At 36.7% G+C, this 19524-nt stretch overlaps 1 protein-coding gene across 1 annotated transcript; it reads left to right on the top strand.

Moving 5' to 3' along the window:
- Window positions 1-4812: 4812 nt before the first annotated feature.
- On the top strand, window positions 4813-18650 carry lcp1 (lymphocyte cytosolic protein 1 (L-plastin)). Its single transcript, XM_054615474.1, has 16 exons — window positions 4813-4940; window positions 9587-9668; window positions 12202-12350; window positions 12734-12857; window positions 13068-13200; window positions 13749-13830; window positions 13934-14099; window positions 14465-14607; window positions 14840-14935; window positions 15407-15602; window positions 16026-16104; window positions 16230-16344; window positions 16671-16804; window positions 17079-17199; window positions 18209-18333; window positions 18490-18650. The coding sequence occupies exons 2-16, from the start codon at window positions 9602-9604 to the stop codon at window positions 18620-18622; spliced, it is 1863 nt and encodes a 620-aa protein (XP_054471449.1). The 5' UTR covers window positions 4813-4940; window positions 9587-9601; the 3' UTR covers window positions 18623-18650.
- The last annotated feature ends 874 nt before the right edge of the window (window positions 18651-19524 follow it).

The raw sequence follows: 19524 nt of genomic DNA, 5'->3' as shown, positions 1-19524 counted from the left end.
TACTTGTGGTTCAATCAATTCTTGGCAAACATGTCCAAGATTAGTCTTGGAGGCAGATTCTTCTCTTGAATGCTATTTAGTGACAATGCTATTTTCCTTCCTCCTTTTTACTAATATTTAAAAGAATAAATGATAGTAAATACATCCACAAAAAATACTTGTCAATCTCTCTACCTGTTATCATTTACACAGCTCTGCTTGACCTCAACCCCAATTATGCAATTAAAACAACAACACATAGTTTACTCCTATAATCCATAATAGGCCCAATCATATTTTTTAATTCAACATAAACACCTGACACAAGGGTGTTTTTATTTATTTATTAAATAAAAATGACAAGGAACACACACACAAACACACTCACATGAACTTTACAAAACTAATAACGATTAATAAATCCAAACAAAACACGAATCCATCTCTCAACCTTTATAGTTGTATTATTTGCCCGGTCTTTGCACTTCTGTTTGACCTCAACCACATATATTTGTATATGGAATAAAAAAGTGACAACACATTTACTGTTTCATCCATAATAGGCACAATTATATTGAATAATCAACATAAACCCCTTACATAAACAAGTTGTTTATCTATTTATTAATTACAATACATGTTAAAATTAAAAAATGAAACATTCAAAATGTAATCAACATACTGTATGTTTTCACCTTCTTATTTTGTTTGTAATTGGTAATATAATTTGAGTCTCTGAAGTAGTGTATTACCTTTTATGCATGTGATAGGTTAACAATGTAAAAAATAAATAATTGTAAATAAATCCAAACACAAATACTCATCCATCTTTCCATCCGATAGTTGCATCATTTGTCCAATCTTTCTACTTCTGTATGATCTCAACCACATATATTTTGGTGTATATGTAAGTAAACAAACAAAAAAACCACAAAGATTACTTAATAATAATTGATATAATCTAAGTTTCCAAACACAAATTAAAGCTCACAAAATCTCTCTCTTCTTCCTGAAATTGTTTTTAGTATGCAAACCTCAATGACCAGAGGAAGAACAGCAGCTCTAAGCTGAGTGAGAAACGAGATGTGGTAGGCTTTATTTGATTTTGGCTTTTTCAGGATATTTTAAACCATTTTTTCTTTTTCTTATTTTGAATAAAGTTAATATTAAAACACGTGTTAACACAAGTTATTTTTGTAAATATTCAGAATGTCCACCTCCTCTAAAAGTCATGTCCTGGCTGCAGTCTGTTGACTAAGAGGGCCGGGCACCATTATGGCTCTGAAGGAAGTCACTGAGTGTTGTTGGTGGGGCCACAAACCTTGTATCTGCCATAATACGAGTTAGAGTTAATATTAAAGGGATATTTTTATATCTTCGGTTTTAGACGTACGTAGAACATTCAGTTTTACCTGATTTAAGGAATGTCAGCAGGGGGTTCTTGGGGCGGAGACGTGGTGGTTTACAGGGGAACCCATTAGTGATTGTGTCGGTCAGAGGGGTGGAGGTGTCAGGCAGCAGAGGGGTGGATGGGGCTGCCCTGAGGGCGGGGGTGTCCGTTTCCTGCCTGCTACATCCCCTCACACCTGCGTGGCCCTGATCCAGGAGCATTGACTGCATTTCTGCACCTGCTAAAGCAAAAGAATGGAGGTAAGTTTCTTGAAACCTGCATTGATATGCTTCACTTTAAAGCGCCCAATCAGCAGAATCTGAAAATGCAGACAGTTATAGAAGATGAGCAAGTTCATTCGTGAAGTCATCCTGCTTAGTTGGAACACTGACTGTAACCTCACTTCCTCTGTTCTACACCTCCAACAGACATTTTATAAAACTACCAAAACAAAGTTCATTCTTGATTGTTCATCACTTTTGATACAAAAGCCTCCCTCTCTCCTGCTGCTGATGTGTCATCCTCATCATGTGCTAACCTTGGATTTAAGTTTTAGGTCACTGATTCATCAGTGTTTCAGTGTCAATGACTGACTGCATCATGACTCACTACCTAGTGACTTAGGGACTGAAATTTACATTTTTCTGTTTTAGTTTAACGGACATTTTGGGAGTTATTTGCTTATTCTTGCAGAGAGTAAATTGCTCAGATGTCTGTTCAGTTAATATAAACCTGCAGGTTAGCTTAGCTTAGCATAAAGAGTGGAAACAGGGAAACAGCTAGCCTAGCTCTGTCCAAAATGAACAAAATCAACCTACCAGCCCCTCCTAAGCTCATAGTAAAGAAACAAGTTGCAGTGTTACAGGACGACATCACTGTGAGCTTATTTTAGTGAACAGATTTTTAGTTCCTCGTTTGACCAAATTAAGATATCCCCACACACTGAGCTCTGCATATTTTACATATATATAGATATATATATATATATATATATATATATATATATATATATATATATATACAGATTTTTACACACTGAGCTCTGCATATTTTACATATATATATATATATATATATATATATATATATATATATATATATATATTTTTACATATATGAGCTCTGCATATTTTACATATATATATATATATATATATATATATATATATATATATATATATATATATATATCTCTATATATATATATATATATATATATATTTATATATATATATATATATATATATATATATATATATATATATATATATATATATATATGTAAAATATGCAGAGCTCAGTGTGTAAAAATCTGCATTCATCAGAAGTGAGTTTACCTGACGTTCTGGGAGCAGGATTGTTTTTTACGATGGGAGGAAACCTTTTGGGGGGCAGAGGCCTCCGGAGAAGCAAGATGTGGTCAGAAGACATGATGGCAGCAGACGACAGGATGTGAAAGTACAGCAGGTCGTTATCCTTATATGAAGTATTAGGAACATAGGTTGCTGTAAGTCTGGGAGGTCGTGTGATAGTTAATAGCAGAAGGATGAAAAAACAGGTTTAGCAATACAACATTTGCTTTTCTGTTTAAGAGTTACTGAATTGTACTTAGTGTTTTCCATGTGCTTATCATGTGCTTTCTTGATAAAATACAATCTTTCTCTAAAAAGTAACTCATAACTATATGTGTCAGATATAAGTTATGGGATAAAAAGTACAACAGTTCCTTCTGCATTCAGATAAAAAGTTACCGCATAAATTGGAAAACTCAAGTAGAGTACCTTAAATTTGTACAGAAGTACAAAGTAGCTACTTGATTAATTGTACTTCAGTACAAATAAGGTACTATACTTGAGTTTCCCGTTTCCATACAGTCCACAACTGGCCTGTTTTTGTTCTATTTGGTGTCGTTTCATACGGCCCTCTTTGCTTTTTTGTCTGGTTAAATAAATAATGATAAATTACAAAATTACTGTTTAATAAGCAATGGTTGGATGTATCTTTGTACATTTTTCTACAATTTTGATGTACTTTATTTTAATATGTCAATGTTATATACCTCACCTCTAATCCACAAAAAAAATATATATATATATATACTTTTTCTGCACTACATTTAATTTGACAGCTTTACATTTAAGGGATCATCCCATCAATAAATCCATAATTATAATAAAATAATTAATAAAATATAAAAATATAGAAAACATTATTCTGAAATGTGCCAATCTGCATAATGTGTAGGGCTACTTTAACTTTTATTTAAACTGAGCACTTCCTTCACTGTCGTTAGACTTGTCAGCTTATGTCATACGTTCCTAATATGGATTTATGTCTCATAATATTACTATACAGTATATTCACAATTTTCAAATAGGAAGCATAGTTGTTGTTAAACTGTAGCCTTTTACTAACTAAATAGGTTACCTGCTAACCCAACTCATCAGACAAGCTCTGTTCTACGTACTGCTTAGCTGATACTAGCTTTAATTCAAAAAGACAATAACTATGAAATAACAATATCTTACTTCAGAGACTTTGCACTACTTTGCAGGTTCCGGTTCAACAGACTCCTTAGCAACGGTCATAGCAACAGACAACTCTAAAACTCCCATTCAAGTTTTCATAGACTGTATCGCACATATCGCTCTCCTTTATGTGTGTTTGAGTGTGTGTGTGTGTGTGTATTTAACATACCCAGAGGGAAACTGTCAGTTATACATATATATTGACAAAAGTATGTGGACACCACCTGTTTGTCCACCTGTTTTTGTCTCCTCCAGTCTTATCTGTCTATCTTCACCCTCCTGCCTCTCTTACATACTTACCAGTATTTCCTCATTTCTGCCTGTCTGACTCTCTTATTTACCTCCTTGTCTCTAATTACCTGCCATTCCTTTGATTGGTATTTTAAACTACCCGTTTGTGTCTTTGCCTCTATCTCTGTATCTACCTGTCTTTTCTGTCTTTTTACCAATCCGTCTCTATTTCCATTAACATTTAAAACTACCTGTCTGTGGTTCTGGCTACTCACCTGTAATCTGTAGCCTCTTCGTCTAACTGTCTGTCTATCTAAACACCCGTCTCTCTGGCTGCTTGATTTAAAGGTCACAGGAAGGACAAGCTCCCTCACTGACAACCAGTCTTGAATCTAGATATTAAATATAAAAAAATGCATCCATTAAAATAATTGACACATCCAGTTGATCAGAGTAATGAATGTGGGCTCTCTCGCCACCTTATTCTTATTCGTATTACCCTGATGTCTAATCTGAAACTGTAAAAAACATCTCTTAAATCAATTCAAACCCGGCGCGGTGGTCACCTACGCTATCAGCAAGCGTGCATTGCCATATAAAGACAAAACATCTTTCATTCCTGTTTCGGAAGGGTTGCATGTCACTTCCTTCCTTGTAGATTTGAATATATGCGTTGTCGCCCTACTTTTGGTCGGGACGCTGCCTGTCAAGCAGTGAGCCGCACAGCAGCCAGACGAACCAGCTGAGGAAGAGAGAGAGACTGATAACCCTCCACGCCCAGAGATCACCAGCCTCCTCGCCTCACCTCTCAGGTAATTAAGTATGAGATCAGGTGGTTTATGGTCCACACAAGTGTTTTCTGAAGGCATCGCTGTGAGATGAAAGACACCTGAGGGGTTCTTTTTTTAATTCTGTATGTTTTTGTGAAAGACGGAAGGCAGATAAAGAACAAGAGGGGAAGACAGAGTGTGTTTTTAATCTTATGTTGTTGTATTAAATCTACATTTCCATAATCAAAGCTCTGACCTGCAGTCCAGGTTTTTTGCAAACTAATTGTCCCACTTCATAAAACAAAAACTTAAATAGGTATCGTTTTACAACTTTGTGCACACACGTCAGACTTGTGCAACTGAAAAGATAAGCGCAGTTAGAGGCAGAGTGAGGCCTTCAGGGGAGAGGAAGAAGAAGTTAAACCACTGCAGCGAGCTGAAAGGGAAGTTTGCGGTTAGCTTCACTTCAACTGCAACAAAATCCAACATCAGCTCAGTGCTGCGACTGTCTTCAGTCTTTTATACTTTGATGTTGTGAATAAAGTTAATGAAACTCAAGAACGTGTGAGGCATGCTGATGATGTTCAGCACATGCAAATATACTCTGACGGATAGAAGCCACGCTGCTGAGAGACAATCTTGTTTTATTGTCTGAGAATTGATTCATAAAGTCTGAAGTATCTCACTTCTTTGATCAGTCAGTCACAGATTCACGAGTATGTTAGGTTCAGTGATGGTACATTTACTTAAGTACTGCTATGAAGATTTTTTAACTGTGGTATTGCAGAAGTATTGAGTGACATGACTTAAATTTGATTAATTAAAAATGTTTTGTATGTCTGTTCCCCAGTAATTCAATATGGGAGACAGTTGGTTGATTCCCAGTAAAACTGAGGTGGCTCTAGGGCTGCAACTAACATTGGTTTTCCTTTTTTAATCAAATTCTCAATCACTTAGTGTTTAAAATGCCAGAAAATGAAAAAAAATGTCCATCAAAATGTCCCAGAGCCCAAGTCGACCTCTTCAAATATCTCTTTGTGTCTTAAACCAAAATATAGTCAGTTTACATTAATTATAAAAGATGAGAGAAAGAAGCAAATCCACACATTTGAGAAGCTGGAACCAACAACTGTTTGGTTATTTTTGCCTAATTCATGAAACAGTAATCAAAACTGTTGGCGGTTAATTAAGTCAGTTGACTAATCAGTTATAATGGATTAGTTGTTTCAGGACTGGGGGGCTCCACTGGGATTCAAACCATTAACCCTTTCAGAGAAACTGCCTTGCTTTACACATTGAGCTGCTGAACAGAAAGAACTGAACCCTGTGAATCATGAAGGGGATTTCTCTCATAACAAAATGTCAATATAAAAACATAAATGCAATCATTAAAGTAAGGTCCAAAAGAAATGAATGAAAATAGAAAGCACAAAGCAGCTTATCTTTAATTTATTCTTTAAAGGTAAGTTTTTGGGGGGTGTGGGGGAGTATTTTGCCGATCAATAAATGATCCAAATAACCTCATATGACATAAACATAATAAAGACATAGAGTGAGATAGTGTTAAAGATGATAGCTAATCAATACAACAATACTGGTACAGTAAAGTACACAACAACCTTAAAAAATCATGGCAAAGGAGCAAATGATAATAGTTAAGATAATTAAATAATACAAATGGCTGCAAAGAAGGTGAAGCTTGCTACGAGGGACAGAAACGGTAAAGCAGACATGCAGGGTATCTCCAGTTTTGCACCTTTTAAATGTCAGACACAAAAAAACCTGATGAGAAGTGAATATTTTTAAAACTGTTCAGGGATTCATTTTAGCAGCTGACTTTCATTTCTGCTTCTTCAGGACAGACGGAACAGAGCTGCTGTCACATTGCTGCTACATTCAGACTTCAGAAAAGGAACAAATGTTCCTTAAAAGCAAAATTTAAAAAAAAAAAGAGACTTATTGTCGTCTCTTACTTTAAAGCTTAAACTGAGCTTTTAAATGTCCTAATACTAAATGTAAGAGAAAAGCAAAGAGAGGAAGTAACATTCAGGGGTCACGTGTGCTCGGGTAAAAATAAACTTAATTTGTTTTACTCCTAAAAGATTCTTAATTCATGTAAATTGACATTCAAATGAAAAATTTTAGGGTGTTTTTACACATTCTGACTCACCTTGGACATTATGACTTTTTAGAAAAGCTTGATGTCTTCCCCAAACACAAAGATTAAAGATTAAAGATATTATGTAACAATTTATTTAATTACAAGAGATACTTTCAATCAATCTGACAGAAGCCGATCAGGATGCAGGATGGATCAGGAGGGAAATTGCATTTTGAAATCCAAGTTTATTTTACATTATTATAACAAGTGTCACGGTTTCACAAGACTATTTTCTTCATGCACTAAAGAAAGTAACATGAGAATTAATAGATACCTCAATCTGACTGATTTCATAGAGGTTTTGAAGAAAGTAGTTTTAACACATAAGAACAGTTTTCAACTCTTAGTTTTTATGCATCTTTTATTGATGCATAAAAACATTTCAGGTATTTGTAACCTTCAAGTCTATTTCATCTGAGAGCTGATCAAATACCAAACAGGAAACAATTGATTTCTGATGAACTGACTCACGTGCAGTACTTTGATGCAAGATTTCACACTTTCCTGCATCTTGAGCAAGGTGACAAGATGCAACATGAATGTGTTAGATTGAGATGCAGATTGCAGCCAAACCTGTTGACGTTAGCTAACATCTGCATCTCTGCTCCAAAATGATCAGTTTTTATATTCTTAGTTATGATAATTTGCCGTCTTTAACTGGGCTAATATATAACATTTCACTCTTTGTATGTTTTTCTTTGATTTTTGTTTCAGTCATAGCTGATTTAAGATCCTGTTAGGACGTCATTCTGGGACAAAATCAGTTTAAGAAACAGTAACAGCAGCAGCCTGTTCGCTTTTATAGTTTTGTGGTAGAAAAGGAAATGACAAGTCTCACGTCTGGGTACTCCACTCTCTTCTCATTGGCTCACACCTGAAGGTCTCAGGTCGTGAGGTCTGGACCCTCTTTAAACTGCGTGAAAAGTGCATGAAAACTGATGTGTGCTGCTCTTATTTTACACTTTGGCTCCTTGATAGTTGGAAAAGTGGCATGCTGTTTGAGTTTGATCAGGTCGATTACATTTTGATTCGGGTTTTGATTATCTTAAAGTCTACTTTGGAAGGGTATACGTCAGGTAAAGACATCTATATATGACCTTGTCTTAGAAGTTATGTTTATATAATGATGCTTTCTTTTATCAAATACATTTAGCAAGAAATTGTTCATTATTGATACAGCAGTGACCAGGTAGTTTTTTGTAGGATTATGCAACGAAAGCACTTTAGTTAAGGTGAGGGAAAGATTGTAGTTTGGTTTAAATGTTTATATTTTGATGATTTACCCCAATTTCTAAGATATGGGGTTTCCTCACATGGACATTAAATATTTTGCTCCTATTTAAATGAGCAGAATGGATCTCTCAGTATACTTTTATATATCATCACTACTTTATTTGGCCTCAGTCTTCACATAGGTCGGACTCATACCGTTATGTTTCCTCTTGTCATATGTTACCATCAGGTTTGGTTTTTTTTTCGAGCAGAGCAGGAAGTTAAATCACTCATCTTCAAGGTTGAAGTCCGTCTTCTTTGTGGTTTAAAGTGCTCTCTTCATTTTTAACATCCTCCTTCTTGATCACATTTAACTTCCAACGCCAAAAAAGGATCTATACACACACACACACACACACACACACACACACACACACACACACACACACACACACACACACACACACACACACACACACACACACACACACACACACACACTGTCTTAGTGAATCACCACAGGCTGAAATATAAAATGTCCTGTGTCATGTGATTACCTACTTCTCAGAATTGCTTCACTCTTACTCATCTGCAGCTTTTTCCTTTCTTGAGACACAACCAGTTGATGTTAACAGTTACAGAACTATTGCTGCAGTCAAAACGAACTAGTGTGGAGACCTCGTATAACTAAACGAAGACAAAAAGGGTTCCCTTTAGTGTCCCATTCAGTAGCTTTAAAGGAATAGTTTAACATTTTGGGAGCTTATTTGCTTTCTTGTGGAGATGAAAAGATTGATACCACATATGATCCTGCAGCGAGCAACCGCTTAGCTTAGCATAAAGACTGTAAACAGAGGGAAACAGCTAGCCTGGCTCTGTCCAAAGGTCGCCTTTTCCAGCAAACTTTTCTGTATTTTGTTACCCACAATCCAGCGGGTTTTGAGCAAAAGTGTCAAGTTGCAATGTTATGAGGAAATAGTGTGTCCAAATGAAATGCATACAATTTGTACTAAAAGTAAAAAGAAAAAGTACAATATGTGGAAAGCAGTGGATTTCTCTGGTTCTGCTGGCTTCCATTTTTAAGTACAGACTACCTGTTGGACCAGCAGATCTTATAACAAACAGCAGTAACAAACAAAGAAACACTTCTCTGTCAGGCAGGAAGTTCTGCCGAAGCAGGAAGCTAGAGCCTGACAGAAGTGAGAACTATGAGCAGTTTTCATCACAACATTAGGCGACACCAAGTTCCTCATTTTCTGCCGAGCCAGTTTCTGACTTTTAATTTAAGGATGTTGTTTTTTTTGTTTTGTGTCAGTTTCAGGTTCCCAACATGACCACGCCAAAGCAGATCTCTCCGGAGGAACTGGAGGACCTTAGAGAAGCTTTCGCCAAGATTGGTAAGTGAACAGATGGAGGTTACTGTCACCTCCCTCTTGTGCTTTGATTCAACCAGCAAAGGACTGGTGCATTAGGAATATGCAAAATATGCAAAACTTTGGATGTTATGGGTTTGCAACTAACCGTGAACCTGTTTACATTACTGGCATTGTGTACATTTCTTTCTTGCACATTATAAATATTTTCAGTTCTTTACAATTGTTTTATTTGCACTCTGTCCTACTTTGTGCTGAAACTGCTGCACAACAATTTCTCAATTTGGTATAAATTAAGTTATCCTATCTTAAACCCGACAGTTTTTACTTACTCATTTTGAAATTGTCCTTTTAAGATGTGACATTTTCTTTAACTGCCGCACCAAGAAAGCTGCTATGGAAAAATTATTTTTTTGCATTTTGTATTCATTATAATCAGAATCAATAAAAATAATTCAACAGGACCCATATTTTTTTAAATATCAGCCTCTACCAAACGGTTGAGATGTCACTTAAAGACGACAGAAAGGCGTGGCTGTGCTATGGTCTTGCACAGCGTTAAAAGTAGCGTCTGCTCTGAGGACAACATTGAAAAATGTGGATGCCCCTTGGTACATCAGCAGGTCGTGGATGATGCCAGATGAACTGGCTCGGCATTTATCTGGCTTGTTTGCAATATATTGGCGAAGACTGCCAGCCCTTGTGCCTTTATATGATCCACACTGTGTTTGTAAGTGGATGGAATCAGAAGGCATTGCTCTCGAAGCATATCAAAGAGGGGACTTTTGTAAATCGGTGTGACTCTGATTCCACTGATGATTGTCATTGAAATGAATGTACCTGCGTAAAAGCTGGAATCTCTTTTTGGCAATATCTCCAAACTAAATTCCACTGATGATTGTCTAAATGAATGTACCTTGCTAAAGCTGGAATCTTTTCCAACTCAAGTGCCAGTTCCTCCAGTGATGGGAAGGTAAAAACACCCATGAAGAGTAAGATTGCCAGGAAATCTTGTATTTTCAGGGCTGGTCTTGATGGGATCCCCCAACTCTTGGGCGGAGTAGAGATTGGTATCCAATTGTTTTATCATCTCATCAGTGAAAAGCCTTTTGAAGTTTGTCTGTACAGCCTCAGGGGGTTCAAATCTTGAAACCGGAGCCTTCCCTCAATGTCTTCATGCTTCCAGATGAATCTCTTTTCCTTTGTTTGGACCTGAGGGCGAACTTGGGTCAGGGGTATCCCCGTCTCCTCCAAGGAAACTGTTTTTAGGGCGCTCTTTCCTTTTCTGCTTTTTTTGAGAGGCGGCTGTGTAGTGGAGCTGCTTGTTGAGGGAGCCTCTTCTTCCAGGGATTCAAAAGGACTGTCACCAGCAACTTCTGCTGGTGTGGGATGGTAATCCGGATCCTCTATTAGGTCATCATTATCACTCAGATCAGCATCAGAATCTTCAGGATGTTCTGGTACAAGGGCCAGGAGAGTGCGTTGTCTTGCACCGTAGAAACTCTTAGCATCCATCTAGTATTTTAAAAACAATTAAAAAAATGAAATAACAAACCACATTATTCTTCAATGGTATTCATTAGTATACCAGCATCTTTCATTTGGTTAAATTGGAAATAGTTGTGATAGTTAGAATTTTCCCGATTTTTTTGGTGATATTTACCACATTTATTTTGAAAACAACTCAGAAAGTGTCAAAACTACATAATTAAGAAATTATTTCGGCACATTTATGTTGGAATAACATTAAATGTTTAGTATTTAAAGCAATAACAGATAAAAGGTTTTGATTTCATAGAACATTGTTCATTATAAATGAGATTAGCTTAATTTTTCTATGTCTACCATAAAGTGCCAAATCAACCGTTTGGTTGATGTAGTTTAGAAAAAAATATTTAACATGTAAAAGAGTTTATTTTGCGGAATAATTTAACAACATTCTGTTCAGTAAGCTTTCTTATACTATAATATGTCGAAAAAATGTACCTACCTTTCAAATTTTAACCAAAAGCCGTCCACATGTTGGGAGTTATTTTCTCGTTTGGGATTTCCTGTTTTGAGTGAGACTTAAAAGGCGTACTATTGGAAAAAACGACATCTAGTGGCGGTCTTTGGGATAACATACCTCAACCGAATGGTAGAGATGACTCAATCAGGTTGAATTAAGTTAAACATTCCTATCAATAAGATATTGTGACGTAAAATGAGCTCTACCAAACGGTTGAGCAGGCAGTTAAAGGGTTTTAAGCATTTATAAATCCAAACAAGTCTGTCCTCATTCAAGTTCTTAAACTATTTTCCTACAACTAAAATTTCTGACTAAAAGGGAAAAATAAACAGAAATCATTTTGGGCGATCGGCAGAAATCATTGAGACTGAAGGAAGTTTGTGTATTTTTATTTTTTTTTTACATTTAAAACCTGAGAGTAGAATTATCTTTTTAAAGTGTGTTCAATGCGCATTAAGCATCATACACAGGTGTCATGCATGAACACAATATTAAAGTTATACTGTCTGATTCCTGTGTTTAACTTCTGACCTTTCCATTCCTCTCCAGATGTGGACAACAATGGATTCATCAGCAAGGATGAGCTCACCCAGCTTTTCAGGGCCGCTAACCTGGCGCTGCCCGGCTACAGGGTCAGAGAGATCGTCCAGGAGCTGACCAAGACCAGCGCCCAGCTCACCTTTGAAGAGTTTACTGAGGTGAGGCCACGGGTCAAAGGTCACACAGAGAAATATACTGTGTGAACAGAACATACAGTTTACTGGCAGGGTGAAGGTTTAAAGGGGGAAATTAGTTTTATTATTAAAAGCATTCAGAAAGAATTGCTCAAAGATTATCTGATATAACCACGTCAATAAAAATGTTTCTGCTGTAGAGATGACACCAGATTTAATTTATTGAATAAGACTTTTTATCTAAAGCGATAACAGAATATCTTCTGCACACCTTCATTTTATTTCATTCTATTTTGCCCTCTCCTTTTGCACCCTCTGCTGTCAAAGCGTTGAACCTCTTACCTTTTTCTAAACTGTCTTTGGTGTGGATTCATTATTCATCTTTATACTTGTGTGTCGGCCGTCAGATTGTCCACGGGCTGAAGAGCACAGAGGTGGCAAAGACCTTCAGAAAGGCGATCAATAAAAAGGAGGGAATCTGTAACGTGGCAGGAACCTCGGAGCAGTCCGGCACTCAGCACTCATACTCAGGTCTGTGATCAGACACACACACATAGCCTTAAGGAATGTGAAAGTACAAAAACATTATATTTTTTTCACACAGCTGAATAGAGAATTTTCTTTGTATTCAAGTTCAACATTTTCCGTATTTATGGCACCTTGTTTTTGGGAGGTTTAAATCAGGAAAAGTTGATTTTGGCAGCTCTTTGTGACCCACTGTGTATTTTCCTCTATTTGCAGAGGAGGAGAAAGTGGCCTTTGTGAACTGGATCAATAAAGCTCTGGAGAAGGATGTCGACTGTAAACATGTTCTACCAATGGATCCCAACACCAACGACCTGTTCACCGCTATGGGAGACGGGATCGTTCTCTGGTACGTTCTGATAACAAAGATATAGTGTCAGATTTCCTTTAAAGATTATTCAGCATTTCTTAAATTTGCTTTTTTTGCTCTCTTGCTTTAAGTTACATGTTCAGACGCTGGAGCCACTTAGCTTAGCTTAGCATAAAGACTGAAAACAGTGGGAAACAGCTGGAGAGCCTGGCTCTGTCCAAATGTTACAAACCACGCCTACCAACATCTCTAAAGGTCACATGTTATATCTTGTTTTTCTAATCTATACAAATACTGAAAAACAACAAATGAGGTGCTGGAAGGTTGATTTTGATTCCTTTGGACAGAGCAATGCTAGCTCTTCCCCCTTGTTTCCAATCTTTGTGATTAGGTTACCATTTGCTGTCGGTGGCTTCATATTCACTGTAAAAACATAAGAGTGGTATGAATCTAAACATTCAAACTCTCAGCAAAAAATCTAAGTGTGTAATTCCCAAAATGTCAAATTGTTCGTTTAAAGTATGTTTAGGGATTTTCTTTATTTTATAAATGTGTCGTTAAAATGTTAAATTGTTCTCGCTTGTTAGTAAGATGATCAACCTGTCGGTCCCTGACACCATCGACGAGAGAACCATCAACAAGAAGAAGCTCACACCTTTCACCATCCAGGTGAGACAGGAAACGTCAGATTCAGTTATGGTCACACATGTGTGTTACCTGTCCTGCTCCTGGAGTGTGTTAACATCCTGCGTCGTGTCGTTCGGCCCAACAGGAGAATCTGAACTTGGCTCTGAACTCATCGTCCGCCATCGGCTGCCACGTGGTCAACATCGGAGCTGAGGACCTGAAGGAGGGCAGGCAGCACCTGGTCCTGGGTCTGCTGTGGCAGGTCATCAAGATCGGGCTGTTCGCCGACATCGAGCTCAGCAGGAATGAAGGTGTGTGTGTGTGTGTGTGTGTGTGTGTGTGTGTGTGTGTGTGTGTGTGTGTGTGTGTGTGTGTGTGTGTGTGTGTGTGTTCATCTTGATTCAACTTTAACCAGCGACACTTATTATATCTTCAAAAATGACCACAGAGTTTACAGGAATATTTCAACATTTTGTCAAATAAGCTTATTTGCCTTCTCGCTGAGAGTTAGATGTTCAGATTGATACCCTTCTCATGTCTTTAAAGTTAGCTTAGCTTAGCACAAACACTTGAAACTGGGGGAAACAGCTAGCCTGGCTCTGTCCAAAAGGTAACAAAATCAACCCTAGCTGCACCTCTAAAGCTCACTGATGAACACATTATATGTTGTGTGCAGCTCTGATCGCTCTGCTGCGTGATGGAGAAAGTCTGGAGGATCTGATGAAGCTCTCTCCTGAGGAACTGCTGCTGCGTTGGGCCAACTATCACCTGGAGGAGGCTGGCTGCGGCAAGATCAATAACTTTAGCTCCGACATCAAGGTTATCATCACAAACACACACAGAGAAACACGAGTCTTAGACTGATCAATCAGTTGATCCGTGATAGAGAAGATTCTCTACAATAAAATCAATACTGTAGATTTTCTATTGGCTTTCAAAGACAAAAGTAAAAAAAAAAAAAAGTTTAAATATATTAATTTAGTCTGTTGAAAAGCAAAATCACTTTAGTTTGCACTAGTTTTAACTCCCAAACTGTGTGTGTTTGTTTCAGGACTCCAAGGCGTACTACAACCTCCTGAACCAGGTGGCACCCAAAGGAGACGAGGAGGGAATCCCCCCCATCGCCATCGACATTTCAGGACTCAGGGTGAGAGACTCCGACATAATGTGAAGTAATCATAAAACATCTGACTCATAGCTATGATTTTGCAGTTTTAACTTTAAAGGTATAGTTTGGCAGGTTTTTTAGACTATTCCTTTAACCTTGTGAGTCTAATTAATGATCCAATTAACTTGGCTCTTGTATACAGAGACTTACTCTAAGTTTATGAATATCAATTACCGCTGAAATTAACAATTATTTACAAAATTGATTAATCTGCAGACTATTTTACTTTCAATTCTCTGGTTTAAATGTCAGAAAATGTTGTAAAAATCTGTTTACCCAACAAAAATATAAGATGCAAACATAATAATAATAATAAAACAGATAGGACTTGTTAGAAATAAATCAGTGCTAGCATTAATAAAAATCTTTAAGAATTTTAAAAGTCTTGATGATCTCTAGATGATCTGAATCTGAGATAAACACAATTGTTGTTGTCGTCCGTCTCTGCAGGAGAAAGAAGACCTGAAGCGGGCCGAGTGCATGCTGGATCAGGCCGACCGGCTCGGATGCAGACAGTTCGTCATGCCAACAGACGTCGTCCGCGGCAACCCCAAATTGAACTTGGCTTTTGTTGCCAATCTGTTCAACAAGTACCCGGCTCTGAAGAAACCAGAGAACCAGGACATCGACTGGAGCTCCATCGAAGGTGAGTTTATCCACAGAGAAGGAATATGAGACTCTATCCTTCTCTCTCCTCTGACCTTTGTTAATGAAAACATCATTTTATTTCCAGCTATTTCTTAATTCAAATTTAGCAGTTAAGCAGCTTTATTTAGAGACAGTTAAGACTTTATTCTTGAATCCTACCTAATGCAAAAAAAAAAAAAAACACATTGTATTTTATTATTTGATTGATTTCGGTTCATGGTTGAAAATCATGTAATAAATGTTATTTTGTATATTTTGTTGGCAGCTAAATAGATATATTTAGTATAAATATATAGGGCAGTGGAACAATACCTCTGGACTAAAATTCTGATATTTTTGTGACACAGAGAAACAGATATCAGCTTCACGTTACGCTGTAATTCCTGTTTTTTTAATCAGAGCACTGATGTTGTTCTTTCAGGTGAAACCAGGGAGGAGAGAACCTTCAGGAACTGGATGAACTCACTGGGGGTCAACCCTCGTGTCAACCACCTCTACATGTAAGAACAAGCACTCTTCTTATCTGACCACTACAATGGTCACACACTTCCTGCTCTTTAAAACCCGAAGCAGATGGTGTTGCTACAGAAAAAGTCATGTAATGTAATGTGTGTGTTTGTTACAGAGACATCGATGACGCCATGGTGATCTTCCAGTTGTATGAGAAGATCAAGGTACCAGTGGACTGGGAGAAAGTCAACAAGCCCCCCTACTCTAAACTGGGCAGCAACATGAAGAAGGTACGACAGCAAAGTTCAAGTCTGTTATAATGGTTCATCATTGGCATGCTAATATTAGCTAATTAGCAATAAACACAAAGTAGAAAATGAGGCGGAAGGGACCGTCATTAGTTTTTCAAGTATTTTGCCTTAAACCAAAGTAATGGACAAATTCAAATGATGAAAAGTAAAAAGATCACCAAAGTTATTACAATTCATCCTGACGGAAACATGAATTTCTGAACCCAAACAAATGTTTATGTGGCTCTTTAAAAATGAAACAATGCTTCCAACAAATACAACTCGACCGTAACTAAAATAAAATATAATTCTTCCGTCTGTTCCAGCTGGAGAACTGTAACTACGCAGTGGAGTTGGGAAAGAAGGAGGCCAAATTCTCTCTGGTCGGAATCGCAGGTCAGGACCTGAACGCAGGGAATCGAACCCTCACCCTCGCTCTGCTCTGGCAGCTCATGAGGAGGTAAGAACACTTTTGTCTTTTAAACCTTCATTTTTAATTAGGTAACAAAAACACACAAAAAAAAAATATCTGTTCTGTTGAAGTAATACTCCAACAAAAATAATATATACATTTTCAAAGTGGCTCTGAAAAGTATGTTTCTTGCTCTGCCCCATAATAGAAGACCTTAGAATGTTTTAAAAATATATATATCGTATCAACACTGGGCAGGTGAAGCTTTTATTTTGAAACCAGGTGTTGTAGTGAGAGGCCTGATTTCTGTCCGTTCCCTCAGATACACCCTGAACATCCTGGAGGACCTTGGCGATGGTCAGAAAGTGACGGACGACACCATCGTGACCTGGGTCAACGACGCGCTCACACAGGCTGGAAAACCCCGGATCTCCAGCTTTAAGGTAACTGAAACAGAAAGCTACACATCAGCTCTCATATTTATGGAGCCAAGAGCATGACATGGATTTTATTACATTGGAAGCAGAACCTGAATTAATAAAAGAAACATTGGTGTTTAAACACACTTTTTAATTCTTTGACTATGCACTTATTTAAAAAAAAAAAAGTCATCTGATATGTTTTTCATTTACAAATTTTTGAATAAGAAAAAGCCTAAAGAATGTTGTGTCCAGTCCAGTTTATTGTCATATCATATTTTTTATTTATACTGAATTTATACAATGTCTTATACAATGTCTTATGACATACTATGTACTCCTCCTCGTTGTCCCTGGTGATACATCCAACAATGGAGGAGTCATCGGACATTTTCCGAGGTGTAGAGAGTGAAGAGGAACGGTGCCAGTACAGTTCCTTGAGCAAGACTTTTTAAAGATCTTTTATAAACATACTATGTCGTGACTTTTTTATGACCATCTCTAGTATGACACTTATATGAGATACCATATTATGACATTATTAATTCGATTTTTTACGACATACCTCACTATGAAATATACTATCACCTACTCTACCATGAATGTTTATGACATTTTTGTTATGACTTTTTTTTTTTTTTTTTTAATGGTAATTTTATGACCTCTTTATTTATTCTATGACATTTTAATGACATTTATGGTTATATTTTTTGTAAAGTGCTATACTATGACATTTTTATGACTTTGTTAATGACAAACTATACTTTGACATTTTAATGACATACTATACTATCATATTTTATGACATTTTTAATTGCCAGTTTTATGACATCCAATACTATGACATAATATATAGTATCACATATTTCTGACATTTTTTCTGACATACCTTTTTTTAACCTTTATATTTTATTACATTATTTTATGGCATCCTTTCCTGTTTATTTATATTAGTACTGGTACCTGTGCAGTTTTAGTTTGATTGTTACAGAGATTCATTATGTGTGTGTGTGTGTGTGTGTGTGTGTTGTAGGACAGTGCCATCAGCACCAGTATGCCAGTTCTGGACTTGATCGATGCCATCCAGCCCGGATCGATCAGATACGACCTGCTGAAGACAGAAGACCTAACTGAAGAGGAGAAACTCAACAATGCAAAGTATTTACATACTTTTTACTAATTATTTCACGTTATTTCCCTCTTCTGTGACATTTTTGAATCACGTTGAAAGAAAGAGAGAGACGGAGAGATTGTTAGGGACTGTTTAGAGACAGAAACAGTTCTTTCCTCATCCCTTTGTCTTTGTGTTTACAGGTACGCCATCTCCATGGCCAGGAAAATCGGCGCCCGGGTGTACGCGCTGCCCGAGGACCTGGTGGAGGTCAAACCTAAGATGGTGATGACGGTGTTCGCCTGCCTCATGGCCCGCGGCATGAAGAGTGCCTAACAACAGCATTCACCTAAAATATTGGATACACAGGGTTTCTAACAGGGTACAGATAATAGATCATGGTAAACATTTAGAATCAGTGGTGATGTCTGAAGGCGAAGGGACATTGGAAAGTTAATTTTGGTACAACCACTTCAGTCTGTTACTTATATTCCTTTTGCAGTGACTGCATTTGTTGAATGCAGAGCGGCATGTTCCCCTTCAAAGGTTTACTATTTGTTTGTGTGGTACAAAATGAGTGTCAGTCAGTCTTATCTGCTCAGGTTTTCACTTGCTTACAGACATATTCCAAATCACACACTTTACACCAAATGTATGCAACAAATAAACAGATTTTTGTATGAAGAACTGTGTTGTTATTGTATAAGAGAGATTGTCCTGTAACAACTAACAAGATCATTTAACATTTAAAGAATCAATTAAAGCTCCCAGACATAGCCATAGTTATGTATGTCATAAAAAAGTCATAGTATAGTATGTAAAAAAGTCATGGTATAGTATGTTCAAAAAAAGTGAAGTATAGTATGTTATAAAAAAGTCATATTAATATGTTATAAAAAAGTAATATGATAGTATGTTAAAAAGTCATAGTATAGTGTGTAAAAAAGTCATAGTTTTGTATGTCATAAAATAGTAATAGAATAGTATATTATAAAAAAGTCATGATATAGTATGTTATAAAAAACTAATATTAGAGTATGTTAAAAAAAAGTCATAATTTTGTACGTCATAAAATAGCCATAGTATAGTATGTTAAAAAAAGTCATAGTATAGTATGTTATAAAAAGTCATAGTATAGTATGTTAAAAATAATCTGGGTATAGTATGTTAAAAAAGTAATTGTATAGTATTTTATTAAAAAAAAAATCTTAGTATAGTACGTTATAAAAAAAGTCATA

The sequence above is a fragment of the Anoplopoma fimbria genome, chromosome 16 (assembly GCF_027596085.1).
Source record: "Anoplopoma fimbria isolate UVic2021 breed Golden Eagle Sablefish chromosome 16, Afim_UVic_2022, whole genome shotgun sequence".
Classification (NCBI taxonomy): domain Eukaryota; kingdom Metazoa; phylum Chordata; class Actinopteri; order Perciformes; family Anoplopomatidae; genus Anoplopoma; species Anoplopoma fimbria.
Note: the sequence above shows the minus strand (reverse complement) of the source record. Positions and strands in the feature narration are given on the sequence as shown.

Coding starts and splice junctions, on each gene's coding strand:
- lcp1 (XM_054615474.1), top strand. CDS start 9,602: ATGACCACGCCAAAGCAGATCTCTCCGGAGGAACTGGAGGACCTTAGA. Junction 12,858..13,067: donor CACTCAGCACTCATACTCAG/GTCTGTGATCAG, acceptor CTCTATTTGCAG/AGGAGGAGAAAGTGGCCTTT. Junction 13,201..13,748: donor GGAGACGGGATCGTTCTCTG/GTACGTTCTGAT, acceptor CTCGCTTGTTAG/TAAGATGATCAACCTGTCGG.